This window comes from Mytilus edulis, chromosome 3 (assembly GCF_963676685.1).
Source record: "Mytilus edulis chromosome 3, xbMytEdul2.2, whole genome shotgun sequence".
Classification (NCBI taxonomy): Eukaryota; Metazoa; Mollusca; class Bivalvia; order Mytilida; family Mytilidae; genus Mytilus; species Mytilus edulis.
In genome coordinates, this window is record NC_092346.1 from 88,796,851 (window position 1) to 88,819,987 (window position 23,137).

The following is a 23,137-nucleotide window of genomic DNA, read 5'->3' on the forward strand; positions in this document are numbered from 1 at the left end:
ATCCCTGTGAAGATTTTTAGGGGTCTATATATTGTCTTTGGATTTCTGCCAATGTAAAGTATGAAGTATTGATCAAGATTCTATACCATGCTGTACTGCACAATTGAGTTATAAAGCTTCCATGACATCATTGTCAAATAAAATAATCCAGTTGATGCAGAACTGTGTAATATTTAAAACGGTTATTATTACAATTTTACGATACATGTAATAGGACTGTAATAATAAGATGTAATAGGACTGTAATAATAATATGTAAAAAGATTGTAATAATAAGATGTAAAAAGATTGTAATAATAAGATGAAATAGGATTGTAATAATAAGATGTAAAAATATTGTAATAATAAGATGTAAAAATATTGTAATAATAAGATGTAAAAAGATTGTAATAATAAGATGAAAAAAGATTGTAATAATAAGATGAAACTAGAGGCTCTAAAGAGCCTGTGTCGCTCACCTTGGTCTATGTGCATATTAAACAAAGGACACAAATGGATTCATGACAAAATTGTATTTTGGTGATGGTGATGTGTTTGAAGTTCTTACTTTACTGAACATTCTTGCTTCTAACAATTATATCTGTAATGAACTTTGCCCATTAGGAACAGAGAAAAATATTTGGTAAAAATTTACATAAATTTACCAAATTAATGAAAATTGTTAAAAATTGACTATAAAGGGCAATAACTCCTTAAGGGGTCAATTGACCATTTAGGTCATGTGGACTTATTTGTAGATCTTACTTTGATGAACATTATCGCTGTTTACAGTTTATAGCTATCTATAATAGTATTCAAGATAATAACCAAAAACAGCAAAATTTCTTTAAAAATTACCAATTGGAGGTCAGCAACCCAACAACCGGTTGTCCAATTCATTTGAATATTTCAGGGCAGATATATATTGACTTGATTAACAATTTAACTCCTTGTCAGATTTCCTCTAAATGATTTGGGTTTCAGAGTTAAAAGCAAAAAACTACATTTTACCCCTGTTCTATTTTTAGCCGTGGTGGCCATCTTGGTTGGATGGCCAGGTCATCGGACACATTTTTCAAACAAGGTACCTCAAAGATGATTGTGGCCAAGTTTGAATTAATTTGGCCCGGTAGTTTCAGAAGAGAAGATTTTTGTAAAAGATAACTAAGATTTACGAAAAATGATTAAAAATTGACTATAAAGGGCAATAACTCCTTAAAGGGTCAACTGACCATTTCGGTCATGTTGACTTATTTGTAAATCTAACTTTGCTGAACATTATTCCTGTTTACAGTTTATCTCTATCTATAATAATATTCAAGATAATAACCAAAAACGGCAAAAATTTCATCAAAATTACCAATTCAGGGGCAGCAACCCAACAACAGGTTGACCGATTCATCTGAAAATTTCAGGGCAGATAGATCTTGACCTGATAAACATTTTTACCCCACATCAGATTTCCTCTAAATGCTTTGGTTTTTGAGTTATAAGCTAAAAACTGCATTTTACCCCTATGTTCTATTTTTAGCCGTGGCGGCCATCTTGGTTGGTTGACCGGGTCACGCCACACATTTTTTAAACTAGATACCCCAAAGATGATTGTGGCCAAGTTTGGATTAATTTGGCCCAGTAGTTTCAGAGGAGAAGATTTTTGTAAAAGATTACTTATATTTATGAAAAATGGTTAAAAATTGACTATAAAGGGCAATAACTCCTAAAGGGGTCAACTGACCATTTCGGTCATGTTGACTTATTTGTAAATCTAACTTTGCCGAACATTATTGCTGCTAACAGTTTATCTCTATCTATAATAATATTCAAGATAATAACCAAAAACAGCAAAATTTCCTCAAAATGACCAATTCAGGAGCAGCAACCCAACAACGGGTTGACCGATTCATCTGAAAATTTCAGGGCAGATAGATCTTGACCTGATCAACATATTTACCCCATGTCAGATTTCCTCTAAATGCTTTGGTTTTTGAGTTATAAGCCAAAAACTGCATTTTACCCCTATGTTCTATTTTTAGCCATGGCGGCCATCTTGGTTGGTTGGCCGGGTCACCGGACACATTTTTTAAACTAGATACCCCAATGATGATTGTGGCCAAGTTTGGTTTAATTTGGCCCAGTAGTTTCAGAGGAGAAGATTTTTGTAAAAGTTAACGACGGACGACGACGACGGACGCAGGACGACGGACGCCGGACGCAAAGTGATGGGAAAAGCTCACTTGGCCCTTCGGGCCAGGTGAGCTAAAAAGATTGTAATAATAAGATGTAATAGGACTGTAATAATAATATGTAAAAAGATTGTAATAATAAGATGTAAAAAGATTGTAATAATAAGATGTAAAAAGATTGTAATAATAAGATGTAATAGAATTGTGATAATAATATGAAGATTGTAATAATATGAAATATGATTGTACAAAAATGTAATAATATGTAAAAAGATTGTTCAAATCATTTGTTTAAAGGTTTTTTAAGAAGATTGTAATAATATGCAAAAAGATTGTAATGATAATTTGTAATAGGATTGTAATAATATGTAAAAAGATTGTAATAATAATATGCAAAAAAATGCAATATGTTGTTAAATTGTATTAATATTCCACCACCTGTTTCTGACAAACAAAAAAGTTGCATGATATCTAGGTAAGGAAGATATAACTGATCAATACCTTTGATTGTGGTGGTGAATAAAGGGGTGAGATATAAATGTCAAATAAATATAATGAAAAATCAAATTTTGTGTTTTTGTTTCTAAATTTGATTGTGTGATCGAGTATACATTTTTGAGGTATTCACTTTTTTAATGTTTTTTTTTATGCTGTATGTTTTGTTATTGTTCTATATCATGGATAATATCTACCTGCAAATAAAGTTCCCAAGGGCAACCACAATAATTAGGAAAAATAAAGTCCACAAATCCAACTTTTGAGCAACACAAACTCTGCTGAAACCTAGGGATGAACTGAGAGGCTCCAAAACAGTTACATGAATGTGGAAATATTTTTTTAAATCAGATGGAAACTCTATCAACTCTGACTGAGAACAAACTGACATATTTAGAATATAGCAAAGCACTATCAACCAATGAAATCCATGTTCTTATAAATAATTATCCTATTGTGTACTAAGAGTTCAAAACCAAAAATTTCTATAATTGAATTATAACTGCCCATAACCACATTGATCTTGTTAACAAGATTTAAAATAAATATAGATGATTAACGCTTACTTAATTTTGAAGAAAGGGATTATCATTCTCTTATAAATACATATTAAATTTATTTTTAACACTGTCAGTTTAACACTGTTCAATTAATATTTTTATTCATCTAGATCTCTGTCATTCTCTTACCAAATCTAATCATATGGAAACAAATTGATAAGAAAACAGTAAAAGCAATTGAAATGATTCTCCATTTCACAATCTCTACCTACCTACCCCCCTTGTCTACATTTTCATATTAGATTCCTCCAAATTGCATAGCCAAAGTGTCAGGAATATTGTGCAATGAAAAGGAATATGCATTTGAGAGACAAGTTTGACATATGGACTCAAAAAAGAGAATATTCATCTTTTTTATTGGGAAATAAATGCATATTGATGTATATAAAAAAAAAGACACACAAATGAGGCATGATGTAAAGCACACACAATTGTTATAATATAAAATCTTGTAAAAACACCATTTGGAAATGACAAAATTTCAAATTCTAAATAGTATAATGACAAAATACTTGCATTTTTCCACGATTGGTACACTTTTTATCATTTCTAAAAAGAAATTATGCAATTTTTAAAGTATTTATTGTATAGTGGGAGATACAAGTTTTTTATGGGTTTTTTTTTCATAGAAGAGATAGGAAATATTTGTGTGCATTGAGAATTTTTACACAAATAACAGGAATATGTTATGATGAAGTATGGGATAAAGTGCTTAGTGGGTGTATATTGACAGTACGTGTAACATGTTACATTTTAAAATGTACAAATACCAAACAACATATAATATGTATAAACAATTTTCTACAGTTAATGACGATGAATTATAATACTACAGATCTATAGATTATAAAACATGCCAATTTTTGTTTTACCGTGGTTTGTTCCTGCTTGGTACACTAGCTGGCCATGTATGGTAAACATTATACACTCCGGCACTATCCTGAGAAACTGAGTAAATAGGGTAATATGGATAATAACCATAGTAATAATTCTGTTCTGTAGGTGATGTTACAGTTGGGGAAGAAGAACCGGCCTCTGGTATCCCACTCACACATGAAACACTACTCCGTCCTGGGTGCATAGTGGAAGCTGACTAGATTTGTACACTTTCTAATTGAATAAGAACTAAAATTTATCCACTATCAAGTTCTATACCGGGATGAGTGACAATTATCAAATATTGTCCAACTTGTTAAATCGACTACACATGGCAGAGTTAATCTAGGTCGTTGAAATGAAAATGACATGATATTACACCACATACGAAAACGTCACTAACCTTGGCAGAGAGATAATCTAAAACAAATCATTCAATGTGACATTTTCACAGAGTCAAAGTGTTATTCCAAAAGTGTCAACATATATAATCCTGGAACAGCTGATTAAAATCCCTTAATTATCTCATTTCTATATATTACATGTATTAATGCAGAATAAATAACAAACAAACATGTTTATTTCTGCTCCAGTTGTTTACAAGTGGTCAGACAGTTTTTCTTCACCTGACTGATAAACATACTGTACACACCTTTAGGATACATATGAACTTCTTGAAATGAAATTCGGTCTAGGTTATTAAATGTCAATGCTCCATTGGAGTTAAAATTACCTGTGTTAGCATTTACACGGGTTTAACCTCCAGTTAATGATAAATCTAACCTTTTTTGATATAACATTTATAGTTCATTTTCTACACCATGTTTCAGCTAACAGCAACCCACTAACTTAACAAAACCCAAATATGCAAGTGACCATATTTTTCAAGTTCTAAGCTAAATAATTTAAAGTAGGTTTTGATAAAGTCCTGAATGGCCCCTTTTCATTGCTCAAATGAATGGACAGAAATAGGTCTCTTGAAATGTTCAAAACAACAATTACATTGACCAGAAACATAGTGCATATGTCCCCCAAAATCATGTTTGTTACACCAAATCACATATCAATTTGTAAAGCCCTCAGGTCTATATATATGTGTTTTCTTTATATAAGTCCTGAATGTAGTTGAAATCTGTACAATTTGGTCAACTTTCAACAAAGTCTTATTTATTTACTATCTCAGGTATAAATGTTAATGCTTCATAAAAAAGCTTGACAAAACTAGTTTGATTCATAACTTTAAATGAACAAGATTACTCTATTAACAAGGACTACTAAATACCATCAACACAAAATTCACAATTATTCCAAAAAAATTAACATTTATAAAAAAAAAGTTTTGGTTTATATTCCTTTTTAAGAAATAACTTCACATATATACTGTTTATTTTGTCAACATGTGTTAGATGGTTTTTATAATTATTTTTTGTTTATGATTTCCGTCACCACCAGGTAATGGGTTTTATGGATTATTGCACACTTATTTATTTCTGCTTATAATATAAAATTGAGAATGGAAATTGGGAATGTGTAATACATGGATCAACTGACTGAGTATCCCAGTTACCAAGCATAACATTATTTTAAAGCTTGAATTTATTGCAGATGTCTGACATAGATACATTGGATGGCTAATAATTGAAGTCATAATTTAAGGGTGAGACTAGTAGGTTTAAGGAGGAGGGGGGAGTAGGAAATCCCAAATCCTGAGGTCCCGAAATTTAAAGAAATTTAAATCCTGACATCCCGTAATTCGAAAAAACAATTCCAGAATTTTAAAAGGATCAATCCTAAAATCTTGAGCTTAAAAACTCCCGATCCCAGGGTCCTTAGATAAAGGTCCTGTAACCTCCCTTTTAATTCTCCCAGCAGCTACATCTCTGGAACATCTACAGTAGATGTGGAATGACTAATCCTCTGACACACAAACAGGTAGACAAGAGAGACAAACAGAATAGAGAACTTACAGGATCAGGTAGACAGAGAGACAAACAGAATAAAGAACTTACAGGATCAGGTAGACAGAGAGACAAACAGAATAAAGAACTTACAGGATCAGGTAGACAGAGAGACAAACAGAATGAAGAACTTACAGGATCAGGTAGACAGAGAGACAAACAGAATAAAGAACTTACAGGATCAGGTAGACAAGAGACAAACAGAATAAAGAACTTACAGGATCAGGTAGACAGAGAGACAAACAGAATAAAGAACTTGCAGGATCAGGTAGACAGAGAGACAAACAGAATAAAGAACTTACAGGATCAGGTAGACAGAGAGACAAACAGAATAAAGAACTTACAGGATCAGGTAGACAGAGAGACAAACAGGATCAGGTAGACAGAGAGACAAACAGAATAAAGAACTTACAGGATTGCTACTATTGAATAAACATAAGATTTGGCAGTGGTAATAATACAATTGTATGTGTAATTAATCATTATGCACTAAACATATCTATATAATATATAACCTATACTGAAGCCTTGATAAATTTTGTACAATATTTCAAATCAATACAAGTTTACCCTGTGACTAAGAACAAGGTGAGTGCACTAGACTGACTTCTGTTCAACCTAGATTCAGTATTAGTAGATACTATATAGGTTTATCTACTTGGTCATGCAAACATCAATTAGAGTATGGTCACCTATCCTTTATTGAATTTTTTTACAGACTTGATTATAAACCCAGTGACAATACTTTAAATGCTTTCTTTCAAAATTTAATAACAGATATACATTTCTTTTAAAGATGGACTAGCCTTTAACTTACTATTACCTTGTTTCATCAGATTTCTAAATATTGTATTGTAAATTCAGATTTTTTTGTAAAAATTTGAAATTTTACTATGGGATTGAAAATATTTATGAATGAAATCACTACATAAACTAGTATCTCAATTGTTTGTAAAACAATTGAAAGGTCTTTCCTGTAAAAGTGATGTTTTCGTAATGTTCTTTGTACGACCTTTCGTTTGATATATGACAAGCATACCTTCTGTAACTTTTTGTTTTTTTACACTTAATGACCTCATCCGCCTACATTTTTGAGATCGGAAGTATGATATGTGTAACACAGGGTAGATGAGCTTTCATTTGATATGCGACAACGCCATGTTCTAAAAAATTTTATTTTTGCACTTAATAACCCCATCCAACCAATTTTTGGAGGTTGGGAATTTGATATTTCAAATGTACACATCATGACCTTTCATTTGATATACAACAACCATATAGTAAAAGAAAATATATTTTTTGCACTCAATGACCCCATCCAACCAATTTTTGGGGGACGTCAATTTGAAATTTGAAATGTACGCTTTATGTTCTTTCATTTGATATGCGACAACCTTACCATCTGAGAAATTTGAATGTTTGCACTAAATGACCCCACCCGTCCCCCTGGGATGGAAAGGGGGTTTAAAATTTTCATTTTTTGGTAGAGTTTATTAAGACCTTCAATTTGATATATCAGATGACCCCATTTGACAAAATGCAAATAATGATGCAATATCAACTATATAAATAGAAGTTATGAAACTTACAAATTGAAAATTTCAAATTGATTTTTTGGTGTTTTTTTTAATGGAATGTTTTTGGTATTTAGTCAAACATATAACTATGTCAACCTCTTCAATTTCCATAACATTTTAAGTAGTAAGCTGTTGTTGATTCAGAAATACATGCCTCTGCTCGCAAAACTTCAAACTGCATTATCTCTAAAACGACAATAGATATCTCAAATCTGTTAAATGATAATTGATCTACAGTTGAATGGCAACATTATAGAAAAAGAATTGGAACAATTTCAAAGTTCACCAAGGTCACAATTAATCATCAAATATATGATGCAATACCAAACTTAAGAACCAGAAGTCGTAGAGACATGGGACTACCACCATTCAACTCAAGACCACTTGACCTTTCAAATATCACAAGGTCAAGGTCATAGTATAATGTGAAGGTCAAGGTGAAATTTCATCATGACCTGACATTGACCTCAAATTGAAGGTCTTGAATTACTGATCAGCTTTGCAGTTTATAGTAGGTTGATATCTGTTACCATTAAAAAGATATACACAAAATACTATACTTTTAAGAATCATCCCGTTGTAACTTTTGAACAGACAGTCGGACATTTTTGGACTTATCATATAAAATGTAGAGCTCGTCGAGAGGAACATTTTATACGCTGTATGTATGCAGCAAAGTCTTATCGTTTTCCTAATATGTAAGCTTGAAATTGCAGCGTAATTTTTTTTTGCACTCAGTGACCTTTGACCTTGACTGCATATTAAAGGTCACATGAATTAAAGATTATTGGTGAAGGTCCCAAGTCTCTACGACTTCTGGTTCTCGAAATACAATTTTTCTAAAATTATGTACCATTTTTCAAGGGGAATAACTCCTTATAAGGGTTAATGACAAAATGATTGTACATGTTCATTAATATTGCCATCTGTTCTTGTACATGTTGCCGTTTTCAAATCGATTCTATCTCTTATACTTTTTGAGAAAAATGCAAAGGAAAGAAATTGTTTCAAGGGGATATAACTCTCATAGGGGACGATGAAATCCTATTCAGCCTCACATGGTAATTCATCATGATGAGATCTACATTGTGTCCAATTAAGGTCATGATATCTTTAAAACCAATGAAGGGGGGCCCTGTTGAAAAAAATCAATAAAAGGGAGATAACTCCTAAAGGGGATGATGAAATCCTTAACAGAGTCATTTGATAATACATCTTGGTGAGTTCTACCGATGGTCCATATTTGGTCTTAATAACTTCAACAGACATCATAAGCGGGCATGTCAAAAAAATGTTGGAAGAAAAAAAAGAAAAAAAAGAAAAAGAAAAAAAAACATTAGAAAAACAATAAGGTCTTTCCCATGTAGGGGAAAGACCTTAATTATAAATGAAGTTTTTATAAATGTAAACCTGAAATTGTGTCCATAGTTCACTGATGCCATACTTGCACTATTATTTTCTATGTTTAGTGGACCGTGAAATTCAACTAGGGGTCAAAACTCTAATTTGACATTAAATAATAGGGAGCATGTGAACTTGAAAGTTTCAAGTTGATTGGATTTTCCAACTTCATCAAAAAATACCTCGACCAATAACTGTAACCTGAAGTGGATCAGACGACAAATGGACTGACTGGCGGAGGAATGAACAGATGCAGAAACCGAAAAACATAATGCCCTTTCTTTTGGCATTCAAGACTTACCGACTTACTGTCTATGTGAATTTTGGATCAACAATGAGGCCTGACATAAAAATATCAAACTTTTTTTATTTGATGAATCAACAGCACCAGATTGGTTTTAGTTATATGACCTTCCATGATTATGAAATTATGACAACACTTCCTAAAAATGCAGAAAATAATTCTAAACATTTGACAAGGGACAGCAGCTGTTTGGAATCTATTGAACGTATCAAAAATCTGTAAATACATTTGTTAATGATTATGATAAAGGTCTTCTTTAAACTAATTCAATATTTTTCTTTTTCAGTTATTGCAACGAGACAAACATGAGAAGATGTCACTTACACAGATACCCCAGCCCAAATATATGAATTAAGGTTAAAAAAAAACCTGAGCAAATACTGATTGAAAACGAGTCAATTTTTAACATTTTACCTTGTCAATTTTGTCCCTTATTAGGAGCATAATGATTAATTCTACATGTGATACTGGGGATTCATTTATTTTCGTCGGTACCAATTTTCGTGGATTAAGGAAAACTTACATGTTCTTTGATATTCATTTTCATGGTTTTGCCGAACTCCTCATACAAGCCTATAGAAAAATTGCTATTCTTTGAACATTTAATTTTGTGGTTCACCTGTACCAACGAAATTCACGAAAATTGGAATCCAACAAATAAGAATGAATCCACAGTATTGTGTAAATGTATCAAATAATTTTGGTGAATGATACCTTATTGTGATCAGTAAATCTCAACTCAACTTGTAAGTATATTTTGTGGCAATAATGATTTTAAGTCCACTCCAAGGTCAAAGTAGGAATATTAGAAAAGAAAAAAACAATGTGGTTAATTTCTTTTTATGGCTGTACCCACATTATTTGTTCCACATTCAGCAGGAACTTTTAAGGGATCCAATTGGGCGGCTAAATTATATCAAGGGCGGATCCAGCCATATATAAGAGGGGGCTTTCCATGTTAAAAGGGGGGGTTCCTAACTATATGTCCACATTCAAATGCATTGATCGTCAGAAGAACAAAAGGGGGAGGTTCCAACCCCTAAAACCTTCCACCTTGATCTGCCACTCCATATGAAACTTTAATACTTTAAAAGGTTTCCCCGTTAATCTTCAATTCAAGTTTTAATGGCAGTGTCGCACACGTAAAACTGAGAGCTACCCCACAAAATAGTATCCAATATTTTTTTATATCATTTGTATTTTACCATTCATTTCTTTAGACATACAGATGAAATCTGCTTTTGTAAATTCATTTTTTTTTATAAACATCATACAAATTTCAATGAAAAATAAGAAATGTCATGTACATTATACCTTATATATAAACCTGAACATGACTGTATGACTTTGTCAAGGACTAGATTGACCTTCAAGTGCTTGTATTTTTAATTTTGTGACATAAGCATGGGTTAAACAAAATATCCCAAGGCAGAGGCCAGCTGTATATGTTACCTATGAACATAACAAGGAGCCAAATTATTAATACACTATATTTTTTTTTACCTTTTTCACTCATATCTTTATTGTTTTGAAATGCATAATATAACTAGAGGCTCCATTCCTTGACAGAACATATTTGGTGCAAATATACATTTATTAACTTTCACAACAATAAGTTGCATTGATGATGCAAGCTTGTCCCCTAAAGGTTAAACATATATCAGGAGACAAACTGTATCATTGGTGAAGCAAGAAAGGTTAAACTTATCAGGTGACAAACTGTATCATTGATAGAGCATGAAAGTTAAAACTTATCAGATGACAAACTGTATCATTGGTGAAGCAAGAAAGGTAAAACTTATCAGGAGACAAACTGTATCATTGGTGATGCAAGAAAGTTGAACTTATCAGGAGACAAACTGTATCATTGGTGAAGCAAGAAAGGTTAAACTTATCAGGTGACAAACTGTATCATTGGTGAAGCAAGAAAGGTTAAACTTATCAGGTGACAAACTGTATCATTGATAGAGCAAGAAAGTTAAAACTTATCAGATGACAAACTGTATCATTGGTGAAGCAAGAAAGGTAACACTTATCAGGAGACAAACTGTATCATTGGTGAAGCAAGAAAGGTAACACTAATCAGAAGACGAACTGTATCATTGGTGAAGCAAGAAAGGTAAAACTTATCAGAAGACGAACTGTATCATTGGTGAAGCAAGAAAGGTAACACTAATCAGAAGACGAACTGTATCATTGGTGAAGCAAGAAAGGTAAAACTTATCAGGGGACAAACTGTATCATTGGTGAAGCAAGAAAGGTAACACTAATCAGAAGACGAACTGTATCATTGGTGAAGCAAGAAAGGTAAAACTTATCAGAAGACGAACTGTATCATTGGTGAAGCAAGAAAGGTAACACTAATCAGAAGACGAACTGTATCATTGGTGAAGCAAGAAAGGTACAACTTATTAGGAGACAAACTGTATCATTGGTGCAGCAAGAAAGGTAAAACTTATCAGAAGACGAACTGTATCATTGGTGAAGCAAGAAAGGTAAAACTAATCAGGAGACGAACTGTATCATTGGTGAAGCAAGAAAGGTAAAACTTATCAGGAGACAAACTGTATCATTGGTTAAGCAAGAAAGGTTAAACTTATCAGGAGACAAACAGTATCATTGGTGAAGCAAGAAAAGTAAAACTAATTAGGAGAAAAACTGTATCATTGGTGAAGCAAGAAAGGTACAACTTATTAGGAGACAAACTGTATCATTGGTGCAGCAAGAAAGGTAAAACTTATTAGGAGACAAACTGTATCATTGGTGAAGCAAGAAAGGTAAAACTTATTAGGAGACAAACAGTATCATTGGTGAAGCAAGAAAAGTAAAACTAATTAGGAGAAAAACTGCATCATTGGTGAAGCAAGAAAGGTACAACTTATTAGGAGACAAACTGTATCATTGGTGCAGCAAGAAAGGTAAAACTTATCAGGAGACAAACTGTATCATTGGTTAAGCAAGAAAGGTTAAACTTATCAGGAGACAAACAGTATCATTGGTGAAGCAAGAAAAGTAAAACTAATTAGGAGAAAAACTGTATCATTGGTGAAGCAAGAAAGGTACAACTTATTAGGAGACAAACTGTATCATTGGTGCAGCAAGAAAGGTAAAACTTATCAGGAGACAAACTGTATAATTGGTGAAGCAAGAAAGTTAAAACTAATCAGGAGACAAACTGTATCATTGGTGAAGCAAGAAAGGTAAAACTTATCAGGAGACAAACTGTATCATGGGTGAAGCAAGAAAGGTAACACTTATCAGGAGACAAACTGTATCATTGGTGATGCAAGAAAGGTACAACTTATTAGGAGACAAACTGTATCATTGGTGCATCAAGAAAGGTAAAACTTATCAGGAGACAAACTGTATCATTGGTTAAGCAAGAAAGGTTAAACTTATCAGGAGACAAACAGTATCATTGGTGAAGCAAGAAAAGTAAAACTAATTAGGAGAAAAACTGTATCATTGGTGAAGCAAGAAAGGTACAACTTATTAGGAGACAAACTGTATCATTGGTGCAGCAAGAAAGGTAAAACTTATCAGGAGACAAACTGTATAATTGGTGAAGCAAGAAAGTTAAAACTAATCAGGAGACAAACTGTATCATTGGTGAAGCAAGAAAGGTAAAACTTATCAGGAGACAAACTGTATCATGGGTGAAGCAAAAAAGGTAACACTTATCAGGAGACAAACTGTATCATTGGTGATGCAAGAAAGTTGAACTTATCAGGAGACAAACTGTATCATTGGTGAAGCAAGAAAGGTAAAACTTATTAGGAGACAAACAGTATCATTGGTGCAGCAAGAAAGGTAAAACTTATTATGAGACAAACTGTATCATTGGTGCAGCAAGAAAGGTAAAACTTATTAGGAGACAAACTGTATCATTGGTGAAGCAAGAAAGGTACAACTTATTAGGAGACAAACAGTATCATTTGGGCAGCAAGAAAATTAAAACTTATTAGGAGACAAACTGTATCATTGGTGAGGCAAGAAAGGTAAAACTAATCAGGAGACAAACTGTATCATTTGGGCAGCAAGAAAATTAAAACTTATTAGGAGACAAACTGTATCATTAGTGAAGCAAGAAAGATAAAACTAATCAGGAGACAAACTGTATCATTGGTGAAGCAAGAAAGGTAAAACTTATTAGGAGACAAACTGTATAATTGGTGAAGCAAGAAAGTTAAAACTAATCAGGAGACAAACTGTATCATTGGTGAAGCAAGAAAGGTTAAACTTATCAGGAGACAAACTGTATCATTAGTGAAGCAAGAAAGGTAAAACTTATCAGGAGACAAACTGTATCATTGGTGATGCAAGAAAGTTAAAACTTATTAGGAGACAAACTGTATAATTGGTGAAGCAAGAAAGTTAAAACTTATTAGGAGACAAACTGTATCATTAGTGAAGCAAGAAAGATAAAACTAATCAGGAGACAAACTGTATCATTGGTGAAGCAAGAAAGGTAAAACTTATTAGGAGACAAACTGTATAATTGGTGAAGCAAGAAAGTTAAAACTAATCAGGAGACAAACTGTATCATTGGTGAAGCAAGAAAGGTAAAACTTATTAGGAGACAAACTGTATAATTGGTGAAGCAAGAAAGTTAAAACTAATCAGGAGACAAACTGTATCATTGGTGAAGCAAGAAAGTTAAAACTAATCAGGAGACAAACTGTATCATTGGTGAAGCAAGAAAGGTTAAACTTATCAGGAGACAAACTGTATCATTAGTGAAGCAAGAAAGGTAAAACTAATCAAGAGACAAACTGAATATCAAATACCAGCTGGTGCATGGAGTTCCTGTACAGTCTGCAATTTTTTGTAGATGAGCAGAGGGAAATTCAATCAATTACTGTTCTATTTCTAGTGGTCATATTGATTAAGCAAATTTTTTGGAAACAAATTGTTAGATACCCATATATACAATCAGTAAATTAACCCATACAATTATCTTAACCAATAATATGATCACTAACTAAGATCAGTTGGGTTGAAAAAAGTCCAGTCATGCTAGTCACTGGTTTCTGACAATGTTTATGACAAATAGCTGATGATGTATGTCAAGTGATGGCAAAAGATCACATGGTCCACTTGGGCACTGATTGGCTAAAAAAAGTCATGTTTTAATTTATTTGATTTGTTTTCTGTGTGAAAATCTGCAAGAAAATAAACAACACCCAAAAAAGCATGGTTTTGATGAGATATTATTCCAATTTGAAATGTACAAGTAAAGAAACTTTCAGTTTGAATTTGTAAGATGTCATATTATTACTCAATTGTTGCCATGGCATTTTTGTGGCAAAATCATTCATGATGCTTAATTAACTTTTGTGAAAATCTTATTTTCTCTTAAATTTATACATTTTTACAGCTCTATAGTATACTTTTTCCTTTTGTAATACATTTAAATAGGAATAACAATATTGCAGTGGAAAGGTTGCCCCAACAATTTGAGATTTGACGGTCGCAAATATCTGTTTTACTGTCTCAGCTACCCCTTACCAGTAAAAAGACAGTTGCCTGTGTCAAATCCATAATTGACTGTGTCAACTCTTCCAACTGCAGAACTGCTATACATGTACCTTAAAAAACATAATAAACCAAAGACACATAAAGTTATCTAGATGTCACCAGTATTCAACATATAAAAAAATGTAAATACAATATGTAAAGCTATATATACCTATTTCATGTTAAGTCTACTTTAACCAAATGATATATTCTAGCATGCAGATGAAACAATACAGTAGCCATAATGAATGTTCATACAAGAAACCAATGGAGTTTCCCCCCAAAAATGCACATTTTGGTCACCTACTTCCACTAGATATTTTAAGTTTATATAACAGATAATAAAAAAAGCTGCAAAGCATCTTTCATATTTTTGGTTCAACAATAAATGAAGCTAGTCAGAATAGCTATGATCTATATGATGAGTTAACTCTTAGAAACTTTCTTAAAATCTATCGCGCCATAAGCTTAGTATAAAAAAAGAAGTATAGAAGCAGGCATACATATACATATATCTGTAAGCACTATATAAATGGATACTGGAATAGAAGAATCAAGTTCATGGCAGGTGGAATGATTCAACATCACAGTTTAATTCCTTTAACTTATTGAAAACTGCAGCTACTCTGTATGTATTATACTTTTCCTTATCTATTATATATATAAAAAAAATCCAATTTTAAGGGTCCTGACAAAGACAACAATTATTAGAGAGGAATTATGGAGTACAATGGATATGAAAACACAGTATAATATGCATGCTTAGGGCTCATGTAACAAGGTCAGACTAAATGTCATGGAGCTCTGATTGGGTGCACGTGATTCATAGTAAGTTTAAGACAAATAATGCATACATTTTTGTACGTTGCCATTATTTGTAAGAATAGTCAAACCTATTTAAAAGACCACCTGTATTAAGTAAAAGACCATTAATTTTAGATCCCGCTGTAGTGCATTTAATACACATCAAACATTTATTATATGAAAACACATCACTCAATATAATTATAAAGATAAGAAGATGTGGTATGATTGTCAATGAGACAATTCTTGACAAGAGACCAAATAACTGAAGAATTAACAACAACATTGGTCACTATATACATGTAATATAGCCTGCATTCTCTCGTAAAGCTTGATACAAAATTTCATGGGACAGACAGGGTAAAACAGTATACATCCTCTTTTAAAGCGGGATTATAATAAATGTTACAAAAAAGATCAACTCAGAAACATTCATGACTTTTTAACAATTTTAAAAGTATACAAAATCCCTTTTATGTCCCAAAGTCGACATCAATAATACATTTTCAAGTAACTTTATTTGTCATGTTTGTTACATCCTCATTTTTTGGTGGATAGTTACATTATGTATTTTGTTTAAGTTTTCTCGTTGGCAATCTTACCATAAAACCATGAGCATACATGACTAATAGTTTTCAGGATTAACAAATCAAAACTATTAATTACCATCAACATTTTGATAAAACTGTTGGGTCTACAAATATTAACCCCTATAACACCTATATATAGCTATCAAGTGCTGCCCACTGCATATAAATGGAAAACACTGATATAAAATAATTGACAATAATGGAAGGGCCATCTTATATATATACCACACTTACATTGATTTATATTAAAAACTACTTGTACATTATCTAAAATTAGTCATTCAAATATTTTACCTACTAAACAAAATAGACTAAATTAGTACACTGCAGCACTATTAAACAAGGAAAAACTGGTGAATCTAAAGGAAGGTAAAAATGAGTATTAATGCAAAAGGTGACAAAATAAAGTGAAACTGATATGTCTCTCCAAAGCTTGTAGCTACATATTTTTTTACAGAAAAACTTCCTTTTGAAGCCTACCTTATACACTAAGATTAATTTACCATGACAACTTTAACAATTTTATATGGTATGAATTTTCAATTGATCAAAAATATCAAACCATGCATGTGGCAATCTGCACCAAAATCTTTTCCAAATACTTGTTTATAACTACATGTACATTGTACTAGTACTGACCCGAAGACCAATATTCCAACTTTTTTTTTATGTGTCTAAAACAAAGTTTTGTAAATACTTACTAGTTTGAATAAAATTGGACTAGTGAGTGGCATCAGATTAGTGGCTAACAGTGCAGACTGCATGATGCAAGTAAAAATTTGTATGTATTAATAAGGAATATTGGTGAATTTTGGGATCTTTTTCCAATAGATGGCAATATTAGTAATCAATTTCAATATATAACCCTGCCGTGTGACCGCAGTCAGGCACACAGGAAAATTAGTGCTGTGAGTTTTTTTAATAAACTTTATCAACTCATTTTATTTTTCATAAATAAACTTTGTATGGTAAATTTGAACTTAGTTCTACGATTGCCATCTGTGCTGAAAAGGAAGTTTTTGTTGGTTATTAACAAGCCTGTGAGAAACTGTGGTTAGTAGTTTCTACATACCGTCCACCTGGTGTCAGAGGACTAATAGCACTGAAGTTTCTTTTAGACCTGAAATTATCTACTTGTATGAAGATAGTATCAAAACAGACAGTTTGTTCAATCAAAAGTTGTGTATATATATATATATATATGCAAAGTTTTAACATGAGACATTGGTGTCATTGCTTTTTTTTTATTTTATTAATTCAACCTTCTGCTCAATTTATATTTTACCAAAAATACTTGTACTGAATGGTTGATATATTTTTGTGAACATGTTGTTCATAGTATCTTTTTTATTTTTTCATTGGCCATAATTCTATGATTACATATGATACATCAAATGTTCAAGATTCCTCAGAATATTTGTATATGACAATACAAAAAAGTATACAGCAATAGAATTGAAGCATAAAAGCAACAATTCTAGTTAGGTTAGCTTTTTCAAAGAGCCACTGTCAGATGAATTTAACTACTCTGGAAAAAAAAAACCATCTGAAATTTTAATAAATCTAGTCTAGATCTTCTTAGTATGGTCTATTTTAGCTTCATCAGCAAAATGATCAGTGATTAATTCTTATTGCTTCTATTCATATACAATAACTATAATATTTGGACTATTATTAAAGTCAATAGGCAGGATACATCACAAGGCGAGTTTTTGCAAAAATTGGAGAAAACCTGACATGCCTGAATTGGTGGCCAAGTTCACATATATATCTCAAGGCTGAAGCCCGTAATTTCTTGCTTGGAGACATCTAGATTGCATGCAGCAATTACAATAATGAAATATCCAAATGAAATTCACAGATGCCAAATATTCTCAATTTGATTCTTATCTAAGCAACTTTCTTGTGTTATCACAAATATCAGTAGGAATTGAAGAATCTGGACCTTGGACCAAATAGCTAGAGGCAGGCCATAAAATCAATGCAGATCAGTCTCTCATTTCATCTGTTTATACATGTAAACATAAGTTGGATTCCAAACCATTTTAACATTAGTATGGTTCTTGGGTTAATTCATTCATTGACATTATATCAAAAATTTCAAAAGCCCATTTTTACGAACTAATATCATGTGTTGACTAGAAAATATGATCCTTTAAAATAAGTGTTTATTTTTTTTAATTTTTATTACTATCTGCAGACAAACATAAAAATCAAAATTATTGATTTATCATCAATATCATTTGAATCCCTTTTTTATGTTATTCTTTTATTTTACTATCTGCAGGGTTTTTTCAGGGTACTACTGCAAAAAAGTCCCATGGCAGGTTTGGGAGTTTTTACAAGATTTTCAATTAAATTGGGAATTTTAACCCAAAAAATTAGAGATGTGAGTTTTAATGTGTATATAGTTCACTAGAAATTATATTTCTTAAATTTTTTCTGAAAATAAGTGTTTGCTATTGTGGGTATTCATTTTAAGTATGATAATCAAGAAAATTCAATCTGATGGTCGTAAACTTTGGTATAAAGGTTACCGGGAGAAATTCCAAAGTTAAGGTCTCAATAAGAACATTGGTAACTTTAATTTTAAATGTGCCAGCTCTAGTCCAATTTAGACATTTCATGTTACAAATTCCTCGAGTCAATCATGCATGAAAAAAATGTACAATGTTCAAGTGCTACATACATGTACATGTATATAAAACTGTTACCAATATCCATACACTGATAAGCATATATTTACAAGTTCTTGTTTCATTCTATAGCAGCTTCATTGATAAAGCATTAAATGGACACTCATGAAAAGCTCACAACAGAAAATATTTCGTATCAAAAATTTAAAATGAACCATTCTTAGGTAATTGCACAGAGATGCCATCTTTCCCCAAAAATGAATAGTTACATGTACCATTTAGACACGGTTTTCAAATTATAGAAGTTATTTGAAACCTTCATCATTTTTCATGGAAAAATATAATCTGATATCAACATCGGCTCATTTAAAATTCAATTCCTGTATAAGAACAATATTGTTTGCAATTGCAATGCTATTTAATTCATATAATATCCCAATCCCATTGAAATGCCATTTCATATACATTGTAACTGCCTCACAATTCAACTTCAAACATTGTTAAATCCATCATATAATGAATGTCAGCGCTGGAAAACAGTTGCTCTTTAATTTATATATACATGTATGGTCCTTGCAAAATGTTTTGATAATTTGCAGATCACAATACATTTTTTTGTAACAAACAAGAATGTGTCCATAGAACACGGATGCCCCACTCACACTATCATTTTACATGTTCAGTGGACCGTGAAATTGGGGTCAATACTTTAATTTGGCATTACAATTAGAAAGATCATATCATATCATAGGGAACATGTGTACTAAGTTTCAAGTTGATTGGACTTCAACATCATCAAAAACTACATGTACCTTGATCAAAAACTTTAACCAAAACTTTAACCTGAGCTTCGCACCATCTTTTTCTTTGTTTAGTGGACCGTGAAATTGGGGTCAACTGTAATTATTTTGTCTACCGAAGATGGATTGGCAATAAACGCGTCACGTCTCTTTATATATCTCGCTTCCGATTGGTCAATTTTATGGGAAAGTCTAAATGATTCTTGGAGTTATCTGATCTTGTTTCATTTCATATGTTAAGTCAAGAGTAAGTCTGAATGATATTGACATCATGGGAAAATTTGTAACTTATTAGACATACCACAAATAACACTTGTCAGATTTTTTTCACCGTATCTTATACAATTTTACTAACTGGATGATAATTTCTATTCATACAAAAACTAACAGTTTTTTCTGAAACTATTTTATAATTAATCATTTACTGCAAGAAGGTTATTGCCAATTCTGTTTCGGTAGACGAAATAATTACGATTGACTACTTGGGTAGGATTGCTAGGGATGATTCCGACAACAAAAGTAGGCATGTTATACACCATTGTGAAGATAAATCAATTTAGATTTACGACATAACAAGTTTAAGTGGGGTTGACAGCCGAGAAATCGGCATATAACGGAATTTCGTCATTGCCTGACATTTTTCTAAATCGCGAGTTAAGTTCCTTGTGTTATATAAAGGTATATATGTAGGAAAAAAAATTCTGAGATGAGTGCCTGTGTTGATAGGACTTCAACTTCATCAAAAACTACCTTGACCAAAAACTTTAACCTGAAGCTGGACGAACGGACGCACAGACCAGAAAACATAATTCCCCTCTACTATCTTAGGTGGGGCATAAAAATAATTAAAAGGACATAAGAGCTACAATGTAGGTGACCATGGTTAATGTTCAACAGAACAACAAATGTTATGATGTTCATTTCCTCACTGATCTGGCCACCACACTAAACCATATGACCAAGAATAAAAACAAAATACATTTTATAAAATATCATGTTAGTCTACTCCTTATTTAAAATAATAAATTAAAGAGAAGAAAATCTGGTCAGTTAGCACAGAACAGGTTGGAGAATGTTCTGAAAACAAGTTTGTAAGTTTTCTACAATACAATACAATACAATACAATACATGATTGAATAATACGACTAAAGTGCATGAGGCTTTTCCCCCCTTGTCTGGCCTACAAGAGATGAAAAAAGACTAGGCCTGGTATATTTTGACTAGCCAAAGGACTACTAACATTTTTGTACTATATATAGCTGTACATGTATATATATACATTACATGTAGCTACAATGAACATGTACAAATTGTATATATATATGTATATATAATTTCTAACCCTGATTTTTTATATATATATATGAACATGTATACATATTTATATACCTGTCTTCTTCCTGTGGACTTGGAATCATTCCAACAACTTCAGCGACAGACTGTGGCGTCAGAATTGCCCCTTGCTGTATATCAATATTCATGGAATTCTGTGGCATGTTATGAGCACCGCTGGTCTTTGATAAATTAGAATTAAGTTCTGTATTGTCTATATTTTGTATCACATTATCACTACTAACATGTTGTTCTTTATTGTACTGTAAATTGTTATCTACATTTGACCCAGCTACATTCTGCATTGTACTAGGTATCTGACCAGTATACATGAAAGTCGTATCACCTGTTTGCATAGAATTTTGACCAGGGGTATGAGAACTGTTCACATTTGGGATAGCTTGAGAATGTCCTGTTCCATTCTGAAAATTAGTTGAACCTGGATGTGTGTATACCTGTTGAGCAAGATTACTCGGTATACTAGACTTAGGAGTTTGTTCTTTTTGTAGTTGACTATTAGGTTGAGTCTGACGAATTGTTGAAGAATTATCAAGGTGAAAATTTTCCCTACTTTCACCTTGAATCACAGTCACAGATTTGGCAGGATTTTTAGATGGGTCTTCTCCTGAACTTACATTATGTGATGTATAAGAAGTGTTTGATACCCCAACATTAGAGTCTACAATATTAATTTTAGTGTCACTTTTGTCTACAGCTGGAACATCTAAAGTATCTTGACATCTCCAACGTCCACGTTTAAATGGTTCTCTTGTTTCTATCTTAACTACTTTAAATCGGGTTGGATGTGGACCTTGCGGCTCTGTCTTCTCCTTTTCCTTCTCTTTCACGTTTATTTCTTTTACATTGCTAGTGCTATTCATTTGTTCAGTTTTAATGTTAACTTCTTTATTAGTATTACTAATGGCAGTAATGCCAGAGTTTATAGCATGATCAGAAGTTTCCTCCTCCATGGGCGATGCAGGCTCACCGCCATCAGTATGTTTAGAAATATCTAATATTTCTGAACTGGCATCTTCAGTGTGACTCTCTACAGTTTCATCTAAGTCATCCATCGAATCATGTTCAATGTCATGATCAGCATCATTTGACATGTCTGCTGACCCATGGTAACTTTTAGTAACACTTGTTATTTTGAAAGTACTTTTCTTTTTATAATTGCCGTCATTGGTAGATTTACCTTGAAGCTTCATGTCTGCATCTTCTCTAGAGTCAGACCCATGAATAGGAATAGATTGGTTGTCAGTTACTGCCATCTTGTCGGAGTTAGCTGCCATATTCATCACTTCAACAACAGATAACTTTGCTTTTTAACGCCCATGTGAAGCTTGTCTGTGAGAGACAATACGCTAAATATTGATCTCCCATCTTTTGTTGGTAAGTTTAATTCATAAATTTGAGGACATGGCTCTATTTGACTCGTATTCGTTTTAAAACAAGTTCAGCTTACATGAAATTTACTGTACAGGACTGACGGCGGACATTACAGCTACGAATGATGGGAAGTGACGTCAGGAAATCAGTCTGACCTACCACTTGACCGACTTTTTTATAGTGCTAAGGTCATTTTTATTTTAAAACATTGGCTTTTATGAAGGAAAAATTCGTCTTCTGTATGTTGTGCTTATTGTTAATAAATTAAACGCCATGCATAAAACCCACTCTGTCTTTCGTGTGAATGAACCAAAACAGGAGAGAAGTACAAGTGTTAGCTAATTTAAAAAGCTTGTCTGACTTTAATGAGTCTTTAATAGAAGTTCAACCTGGGCTCAATCTGGGACATAAACTATTGAAATTATACTATTATCAGGATCAATTCAAAGATTTGCATTGTTGATCATTGTTCAAAAACATGTATTTATAACAAATGGATCGGATAGATACAGCATGTGATATTCATAAATGAACAGAATACCAAAGTGCGACAGATAATTAAATCTCCATCACTTTATTTAAATTATACAATACAAATACAAATACAAATATATTACAATACAATACTATACAAAACAATACAATACAGTACAGTACAATACAATATAATACAATACAATACAATACAAAATACACTTGAATATAATACAATACAATACAATACAATATAAT

The 23,137-nt window shown here is 32.3% G+C and overlaps 1 protein-coding gene across 4 annotated transcripts in view; it reads right to left on the reverse strand.

The window, feature by feature from the left end:
* LOC139517719 (TSC22 domain family protein 4-like) overlaps window positions 1-22,661 on the reverse strand; it is a 62,397-nt gene extending 39,736 nt beyond the window's left edge. Inside the window, exons 1-3 of one of the 4 annotated variants that reach the window (XM_071309078.1) lie at window positions 21,071-22,661; window positions 17,317-17,364; window positions 3,734-3,766 (exon numbers count right to left, since the gene is read on the reverse strand). In XM_071309078.1, coding sequence (XP_071165179.1) covers window positions 3,734-3,766; window positions 17,317-17,364; window positions 21,071-22,314 — 1,325 coding nt within the window. In that variant the 5' untranslated portion in view covers window positions 22,315-22,661. The remainder of the gene's footprint in view (window positions 1-3,733; window positions 3,767-17,316; window positions 17,365-21,070) is intronic. The other 3 variants (XM_071309079.1, XM_071309080.1, XM_071309081.1) reach the window with 3 other exon arrangements.
* Window positions 22,662-23,137: the final 476 nt, after the last annotated feature.